Raw genomic sequence first — 9,883 nt, 5'->3', positions numbered from 1 at the left:
GTGTGAAATATAACAGGGGGTTACGTATTATAACCCTATTTATATAAGCACAGGCGGAGCCCTCTACCTGGAGGCCCTGTCTTTCCTAGTCCGCTCGCTGAAGAGTGTATAGGATAATGGGCTGCGGGTGTAGCCGCCTTATATACTGTGGGCCTGCGCGCGCATTCAGGTAGGCTCGCCCCGATTGGCCGGCTACATTTACGTAAAACTCAGTAGGTGAAAGCACGCACAGCATGATAGAGAGTAGTACCCATAGAGTCCAGTAGAGGGCTCCGCCTGTGCTTATATACTAGGGTTACAATACGTAACCCCCTGTTTCATCCACTGTCTCTGCCACCTCCCTCCATGCCTGGCTCCTCCGGTTTGTATCCCGGTAGATGAACACAACAGAGACTGATCATACAGCACCGGGTGATTCACTACCGCTCCATTTTTTTGAATATGAGGAAATGACCTGCGTAGTCTCTCCCAGCATACACGCGGTTTGATTGGCTAGCCCTTGTACTGTCACATTTGCATACGCGGGATTTGATTGGCTGATGCCAAGCATCGAGCCTCAAAAGTTGAACATTGTTCAATTTTTGATGCCGATAGATGCTCGTGATGCTTGCAAAGCCATGCCATGCTCCCAACAATGCAGTTCGGCGAAGATTCAAAATCAACTACGTCACCCCATTCAAGTGAATGGGCGAAGCGTTGAAAGCATTTTTCGATGCCTGTAGTGTAGACGGGCGTAAGTCATGTGCGCGTTCATGTGTGTTGGAGGAGGTGCTCTGTAAGGAAGTCTGAAGGAAGGGGCGGATTCTTTTCGGCTGTGTACTTTCAAATTGTAGTGCACTCGAGCCGGTTTCTGAAACTTACCACTTACATTTTTGTAAAGCACTTTGAATTGCCTTGTGTTGAACGGTACTATATAAATACACTTGCCTTTCCTTGCCTTGCCAAGAGCAACACTTATAAACACACTTTTAAATTCAGTTGGATTCATATTGTGTGCCTTACTTTACGATTAGACCCTGCCCATCTTAATGTTTGCACAACAGTTTTTTCTGGCAGCGTTGTTTAAAACTCAAATCCAGGTTCTCTCTTCCTCACTCTCCAGTCCGGCAGTGTTTCTTTCTCTACTCCAAACTTTCTGACACTGAGAAATGGCTACAGCTGGTAATGTAGGTACAATATTAAATCATGGAGTACTGTTATTAACTACTGAAAAGACATGTATTGAAGTAAGGTTGCATGTGCTGTAACCACATACTGAGGCTATTATTGAGAATCATTTTAAGATTGTAATGATCATAAAGATATTATTATCTGGATGGTTAGATTATACCAAACTGATACCTGGAAACTTCTTTCAGTGTGCTTCAATAACATCATGTGCAGTGTTAATGTAATTCACATACATGTTTACTTTATTCAAACCGACTAAGAATGAGTTTTTTTTTACTGCGAACACTATGTTAAATGAATTATATACTGTATTTCTGTTTCTGTACCCTGTGCCCCTGATATTGTATTTACTCGTCTGATGTGTCACAGTCTGAAACTATCCAGACATATTTGCGCAACTGTGGATATTGGCAAGGATGAGAGGGTATGAAGCCAAACAAGATCATGATGGAAACCCAAGGATTCTTTGGATGTGGACAGTGGAAAAAAAAAACGTTACCAAGGGGACATTTTATTTACCAAGTGTGTTAACAGCTGTTTCACTAAGTGATACTTCACCAAACACATAATTGTTATGCTTGTATCAAAATACTGCCAAATAATTGTGTGGACTTTTAACTGTTTGATGTCATGTGACGTTTGCTTTTTCAGGAGCAACTGTATCAGAGAGATTAATACTCTTATAATGTAATGTAATAAAGCAAATTCAGCGGATATGTCAAATCCCTTGATAATGTAAGCAGTGATGATCATTAGCATGATGGCATATAAATCTACTTGTTGCCTCTAGATGAGTGTTCACCTTGAAATATATTACAGAGGGAAGTAAGATTTCATATAATCCTCAACAAGGCATGGGTGCAGTGCTTTAAGGGTGTCCGTAAACTGCCATAAATCCTTATTGCAAACAGGCAGCACCCAGTATGGGAGAGTTCATGCTGCATCACTGTGCTGCAGGTCATCAAGTGCAAGGCAGCAGTGGCCTGGGAGCCCAACAAGCCTTTGGTGATGGAGGAGATTGAAGTAGCTCCGCCCAAGGCCAACGAGGTCCGCATCAAGGTGAGAGACAATTACCATCTACACAGCACAGACCTTACTCATTCATACACAGCGCATTGGCTGCATTTCATCAACACCATTCTATCCTGGGTAAGACTAGTTGTAAACTATATAAATGTATATATTTCTCAAACAATTTCAATGACATGTTATTTTCAATATTAAAGGTCCTATTATACACTTTTGCAACAATATATCATAGGTCTCAGATACATACAAATCATGTCTCTGAAGTATTTGGCTCGTAATACCGATCATTGTAGCATGCCATACAGATCATTGTAGCATGCCATACCACTCTGTTTCAAAAGTGCTAATTCTGTGTCTGTAGCTTTAATGCTAATGAGCTGCTGCTGGCCACGTCCTTACAGAGCCCCTCCTCCAACACACACGAATACGCACATGACCAATGAGGGCACGAGATAAGTTTGTGTACAGATGGAAGGCTGACAGGCAGGTAGGCCATCCAGTTATTTTAGCCGGGCCAGCTAAAATGATTGGTCGTGCTTTTTACAGTACTACGGCTTCCACAGATGACATTTTTTAATGGATTTTTTGTCAAAGCACTTAAGATATTCATTGCTATCGGGATGTTAAGAGCATTCCATGGAATATAACAAAACGTGTATCTCGAGTCGGTGGCCAAAATCTGATCAGCTCATTTTCAGACAGGTTTTTATATAGATGGATCAGGACAAAAAGAGACTTTACTTTCCGATTCTCTTAACACAGAAGGGACACATATTTATGTATAAGGGTGCGTTCACACCTGCCTTGTATAGTCCGGTTGAATCGAACCCTGGTGCGTTTAGCCGCTTGGTGCGGTTCATTTGGGTCGGTGTGAACGCAGTCCGAGACCTCTTAAGTGAACTAAACAACCGGACTCTGGTCCGCTAAAATAGGTGGTCTCGGAGCGCTTGCTTGCGAACTCTGGAGCGGTTCATTGCTGGTGTGAACGCAGTCCGCACCAAAACATAGGAAGCGCAGTATTTACGTGTCACAAGAACGCAGATATCTTCAAAAATCTTTAGCGAAAGAGTCTTTCAAGACATCCGCGGTTGTTTAGTTAAAGAGTAAAGCAGAATTAAGTGTTGAACAGTGTCGTGTAAAGTAAACATTCTCCGTCAGCTACATAAAAGTAAGAACACCTGTCGTCGGTGAAACGCCCCTCCTCTGCAGAACGTCTCTCATGGATAAACAGGAAAAGAACACCGACAGGCTGATCAGGAGCCCGACGCGAAGCGATCTAGATCGACATGAAGGTGTTCTTTTCCCCATAATGACCGCGCTGCTGCACATTATCCCGCTTATTACATGGCCACATTCTCAACAAAGTAACGACATGACTCCCAATATTAATTGAAATGCTTTTGTGGATTTAGAAAATTATTTTATTGATTTAAAAAATAGTTGTATGTATTTAAATTTACATGCATCCGCTAAGAAAAATAGTCCGTTGTTACTGTTTGAACTAACGTAGCAACGGCAGGAACTGCTTAGATAGCGTTTTTGAGGATCTTTCTGATTACAGATTTGAAAAAATCGTTGCTTGCTTTAAAAGTAGCACAATTCATTATGTCAAACCTTGGGAAGTATATAGATATCCCTGCCCTAATGCCAAAGTAACTGGCAACTGAATATGTGTCGCCGTCTGACCTATGTCTGGACCGCTGCGTAAAAAGGAGGGTTTCTGCCCGTTACTTCTCCGCTGTTTTCTTGTCGCTCTTGTCTTGTCAGTTCGTTTCAGCCAAACTGTATACAGTTAAATCGAACGGACTTCTTTGTGCAGATGTGAGCGTCCTTAACAACGGTCAATAAATCCTTGACAGCGGTCTGTCTGTTCTGGATTAAAAACGTGTCACGTGTTTTGAATTGACCAATCAGAATCGAGTATTCAACAAAGCCATGTAATAATGTTTTTTAACGGACGTTGTCTGATTATATAATCATATGTCTGTTGATCTCCAGACTAACAGCAGCATGAGAATAGCCTGCCGAAAGTGCCGATGCTCCATGGCGGAGGCTCCGCTAGAAATTGCCGGGATTTGTGTTTGTACCCCCTTAATGTCTGACCAATGGTTGAACAGCATTTCCGAGCACATGACTTGTGTTTAAAGTTTATAGTCCGTTTGAGTTTTGCCCGTGTGAATGCAAACCGAACCTTCTGAAAAATGAAACAATGTAACAAACTGTCGTCTGGTGCGCACCAGAGTGCGGACTATTAGGTGTGAATGCACCCTAAGACATGAAAAAGTGGATTTTGCATAATAGGTGAAAAAACATGAATAATTTCAGATTTAAACATGCTATTATTTTAGACATGAACATGAATAAGGTGAAATTAGCTTAATAGCTAACACTTAGCTTGCACAAAACCTGTAACTCTACAAAATGTTCTTAGCTAAAGTAATGATCCTTGGCGGGTTTAACTGAAGTAAGGCCAAGTAAGCTTAGTTTATACCTCAGTTGAACTAGCCAGTCATGTTATTGTTGTTAGCACAGATAAACACACCATTAATTCCATTTATGAAACATTTAAGGTTTCAACATGATATTATGTTAGACATGAGCATTAGGTTAACAGCTAGTTCAATTTTACAAAATGTTGTAACCCTGCAAAATGTTATTAGCTAACGTAAAGCTACTTGGCTAGCTTAACTGAAATTCATTTCATTTCATTTCAAACCTTTATTTATACAGATAAATCCCATTGAGATCATTGATCTCTTTTTCAAGGGAGACCTGCTCAAGTAGTTCCACATGAAACAAAAACATAAACAGAACAACAAAAGGACATCATACAGCATCAAAATAGAAATAGAAGCTAAACTTGGTTTCTATTTCAGTTAAGATAGCCAGACATGTTAATGTTGTTGGTTCAGATAAACACACAATGTAATTCATTTAATTTCACTGTTGGTTTTGGAAAGCACATTTTTTTAATTGTCTCTGGCCAGATTGTGGCAACAAGTGTGTGCCACACCGACCTGTACCATCTGTTTGAGAGTATGCATAAAGATGGCTTCCCAGCAGTCCTCGGCCATGAGGGAGCCGGCATCGTAGAGAGCGTCGGGCCTGGAGTCACTGAATTTAAAACAGGTCAGTTAAAGCGAACAACCTCAACAACCTTAATTTGTCCACCAGCTTGTGTTTTTTTCTCCATTGGAAGTTTTTGCAGAAATGTTATCATCAACACTAACTAAGGCATCTTTTTGGACTATCAATTGTTTTTGAATTACAGGAGACAGGGTCATTCCTCTGTTCATCTCCCAGTGCAGAGAATGTCGCTTCTGTAAGAGTCCCAAAACCAACCAGTGTGAGAAAGGATGGTGAGCTCATCTCTATCTTCTTATGTCTTTACTTTATAAATTCAGGAGGTAGTCATAAGGTTACAGACCCATTTCAGGAATATTAACATTGCATGCAGTATGTATCTACATATGGCTTATTGGTCACTATGTCAGTAAAGCGTCTTTAGTTGTTGTGTGCAGGTGACACCGTTTGGGTCTTTGGTTTTTATACTATCGGTCACTTTGCTCATGTGAAAAAACGTTTTGTTCCACACTGATAAAACAGGTTCCATGAAAACATTTAGTCTCAGGTTGTATTTTCATTTTAAGAAATTCTCTATTCAGGGCTGCTGATTGTTATGATGTGATGTCAGTAGAAGACTCCAGGTTTACCTGCAAAGGCAAGAAGGTGCTGCAGTTTATGGGGACCAGCACTTTCTCTGAGTACACTGTGGTTAACCAGATGGCTGTGGCTAAGATCGACCCTGCTGCCCCTCTGGACAAAGTCTGTCTCCTTGGCTGTGGGATCTCTACAGGATATGGAGCAGCAGTTAATACTGCTAAGGTATGTATTTTGATTGTTGGGGGAAAATCTAAGAAGAATTCTCTGGGGCTGAGCAGAGAAGCGAATACATAAGTACCAAAAACTGCATCTCATCGAATTGCTACCAAAACTCTCTTTGCCCCTGATGTTAACATGCCTACATTTACAGGAGAAATAAACATGTTTACAACCTGGTACAAAAAATGTGTTTAGTTACTGTATCTATAGCTAATTTCCCTGTTCAGGACATTTGTCCATGCCCATTTATACGGTTTTAAGAAATAAATCAGTAAAACAGTGTTGACAAAGTCTGGTACATTTAGGTGGAACCAGACTCTACATGTGCTGTGTTCGGCCTGGGAGCCGTGGGTTTGGCTGCAGTTATGGGCTGCAAGGCTGCAGGAGCCAAGAGGATCATCGCTGTTGACATCAATCCAGAGAAGGCTGAGAAGGCCAAGGTGTTTGGGGCGACCGACTTCGTGAACCCCAAGGATCACAGTAAACCCATCAGCCAAGTTCTGTCTGAGATGACTGACGGAGGAGTGGACTTCTCCCTGGAATGTGTCGGGAATGTTGGAGTCATGGTGAGGCACATCAAATATATGTACATTCATTGACAAAAGCTTGTTATATTAAAGTTTTCTAACTACTGCCGAGCTTTTTGCAATGTTCAGAAGACACCGGACTGCAAAGCCTGCTGAGCGCTTCCCTGAAAGTGGTGAAGCAAACTTGCTTGGGATTAGGAAGAGGAAGGGGATCTGTTCATCAACATACGCAACACCCGTTTCTCGCAGTTACTTAATAGCTTCACATAACCCTGGTAGATGCAGTCATCAAACCATGATATGATGGTTCATGCCATGGCCAAGAAAGAGGCTTTAGCCCTTGCCTTGTTTCATCCCTCCTTTGTTGGAAAGAGGGTGACAGGAGCAGTGTTCGGTCATGCTGTTATATGCAGAAAAAGATGGTTGATGGTGGCCAAATATTGTACCATCCCCCAGTTCAGGGTCAAGTGGTTAGGGTTCCCTAACCCAAATGCTGGTGCCGGAAGAGCAGGCTAAATCCCCTCCCCAATGCAGGCAGTGGTGAATGTGGTGAATGTCTCTTCCCCACGATGGTAACTGGACTTGCTTTTATATTGTGCCTTTCTAGTCTTTCGACCACCATGACAACTTTTACCCATTCACACACCCACTCATACACTGAACAAAAATATAAACGCAACACTTTTGTTTTTGCTCCCATTTTTTATGAGATGAACTCAAAGATCTAAAACATTTTCTATATACACAAAATAACCATTTCCCTCAAATATTGTTCAAAAATCAGGTGTGCCTTAGAATGGCCACAATAAAAGGCCACAGTGCATTTTTGCTTTATTGGGGGGGTCCGAAAACCAGGCAGTATCTGGGGTAGGGTTAGGGGTATAGGGTTAGGGGTAGGGTAATGTTGTGAATCGAGTGGCCTGTGTTCGTCGTCCATTACATACGCCTGCCCATAACATAACCCCACCACTACCATGGGCCACTCGATTCACAACATTACCCTAACCCTACCCCTACCCCTCACACCAGATACTGCCTGGTTTTCGGACCCCCCCCAATAAAGCAAAACTGCACGTTTCAGAGTGGCCTTTTATTGTGGCCAGCCTAAGGCACACCTGTGCAATAATCATGCTGTCTAATCAGCATCTTGATATGCCACACCTGTGAGGTGGGATGGATTATCTCGGCAAAGGAGAAGTGCTCACTATCACAGATTTTTTCAGATTTGTGAACAATATTTGAGAGAAATAGTTATTTTGTGTATATAGAAAATGTTTTAGATCTTTGAGTTCATCTCATGAAAATTGGGAGCAAAAACAAAAGTGTTGCGTTTATATTTTTGTTCAGTGTATAATCAGTGATGCCATCCAAGCTGCCACAGTGAAGAGTGTTTACAACTTGTTTTTTAGACATTTACAAGGTTAGGCCAGGGCTCAACCGAGTTTAGAAACGTACTACCTGGACAGGACTTTCAATCATTGGGATACAGTCCACTGGTGTGCCAGTCCTGTGTGAGCTATAACGAAGCTTTTTTGTCTTTCACTGCTTGCTGAAGAGTTTAGCCAATAGATTCCAGTAGAGGGCTCTACCAGTGCTAATATGACTAGGTTTACAATATCATAATCTGTGTTTCTTGTTCTAGCGCAATGCTTTGGAGTCTTGTGTGAAAGGTTGGGGTGTCAGCGTTCTGGTTGGCTGGACAGACTTGTACGACGTTGCTGCCCGACCCATTCAGCTCATCGCTGGACGCACATGGAAGGGTTCTCTGTTTGGAGGTCAGACGCCTGTCCATCAAATATGACCATCCCGACTAACTATTGACACTACTGTCACTATCAGATTGATTTTTGATTTGTTGTTAATCTCTAGAGGGGTGTCTTATTAGTAATAAAGTAATGTGAGCCAGTGAGTCAAATTACCATTTGTAAGGCCCGAATAATTTTCTTGTTGACAGGTAATCAAGGCTTTTCTTGTTTGTATGGGCTGTTATTAGCCGGTAGAATTACTGGAAATTAAATCCCCTAATTTAATCTCCACTACCTGTGCTGTGATAGTTCTCAGATGGCTTCATACTTGATAACGCAATCGTTCAGCCATTATTATTATTATTGAGACAAGATCAAATGTGCTTCCAAATGTGTTTGTTCTCTGTGGCTCAGGATTTAAGAGTAAGGATGGCGTGCCTCAGATGGTCAAAGGCTACCTGGACAAGAAGGTGAAGCTGGATGAGTTCATCACCCACAACATGACCCTGGCCCAGGTCAATGATGCCATTGAACTGATGAAGCAAGGCAAATGGTAGGTTTACACTTATTTCTGTACTTTTGCAATCCTTCAGGATTTACCTCTAATTTAGTTTTTTCGCTCCACAGCATCCGGACAGTCCTGAGTGTCTCTCCACAATAAGAAAACTATGTTGCTTTCACTAAATGTACACACAAATCATTTAATGACCTGCAGCCCAAAAAACTATAATCAAATCACTACTTGAGATTGAATAAAAATCATATTATTGACATTTATTTTCTCTTGTCTTTTTTCGCATATATGGTATTGAAGTAATCCATAAGCAACTAATTGCAGTTAATGCAGTTAATTAGCAATTGGTAATTGGGTAATTACTTTTTAGGGATCTTGACACAATATTCATACACACAATACAATTCAGATAATATGATTATGTATCAAATTATGCACAGTATACATGCAATATTTATACAGACCATATCAATGTGTAATGAACAGATCACAGGCAATGGTGTTACATTATAACAGTGGTTCTCAAACTTTTTCTGTCAGGCTTTGGAAAAGAAAAAGTCGGCCCCCCCAACACAAATAGTCAGGCTCAGTGGCGGCGCCAGAGATTTATTTTGGGGGTGCTGTGGGGTAGCTTGACGTTTCATAGAGGGTGCTCAAACATTTAGGGTTTCCCATTAATGTACGGGCGCTCCGCGGGGGAGGGGGTATAAAGCCCATCCGCTGTATGAGGCGTTTGTTTACTTTCCGACCTCAGACATGATGGAGTTCATAAGGGTAATTTACAAATAAAATACCCCATTATAATAATGGACTTTATCTTTATGTATTTATTATATATATATATATATATATATATATATATATATATATATATATATATTTGGAAAAGGACATCAACCCTTGTTTGGTGTTTTTCCCTTATTTATCTAAAACAAATGACATGATAAATTACTTGTGTTTATGTGTGTAAGACTTGTGTTTCTGATACATTCAACCACCGACACCTGTCTGCTCTC

At 41.2% G+C, this 9,883-nt stretch overlaps 1 protein-coding gene across 1 annotated transcript; it reads left to right on the top strand.

Moving 5' to 3' along the window:
- Positions 1-1,061: 1,061 nt before the first annotated feature.
- On the top strand, positions 1,062-9,126 carry LOC117467274 (alcohol dehydrogenase 1-like). The gene is made up of 9 exons (XM_034110808.2): positions 1,062-1,166; positions 2,128-2,229; positions 5,187-5,328; positions 5,471-5,558; positions 5,865-6,084; positions 6,387-6,647; positions 8,251-8,383; positions 8,768-8,906; positions 8,981-9,126. Exons 1-9 carry the CDS (start codon positions 1,149-1,151, stop codon positions 9,012-9,014), a joined length of 1,137 nt encoding a protein of 378 aa, XP_033966699.1. The 5' UTR covers positions 1,062-1,148; the 3' UTR covers positions 9,015-9,126.
- The last annotated feature ends 757 nt before the right edge of the window (positions 9,127-9,883 follow it).

The sequence above is a fragment of the Pseudochaenichthys georgianus genome, chromosome 22 (assembly GCF_902827115.2).
Source record: "Pseudochaenichthys georgianus chromosome 22, fPseGeo1.2, whole genome shotgun sequence".
NCBI lineage: Eukaryota > Metazoa > Chordata > Actinopteri > Perciformes > Channichthyidae > Pseudochaenichthys > Pseudochaenichthys georgianus.
The sequence above is the reverse complement of the archived record's forward strand: the minus strand, read 5'-3'. Positions and strand labels throughout refer to the sequence as shown.

Excerpts from the sequence above, each read along its gene's own strand:
- LOC117467274 (XM_034110808.2), top strand. Across the intron at positions 8,384-8,767 it reads GAAGGGTTCTCTGTTTGGAG|GATTTAAGAGTAAGGATGGC; the intron begins GTCAGACGCCTG and ends TCTGTGGCTCAG. Across the intron at positions 8,907-8,980 it reads CTGATGAAGCAAGGCAAATG|CATCCGGACAGTCCTGAGTG; the intron begins GTAGGTTTACAC and ends TTCGCTCCACAG.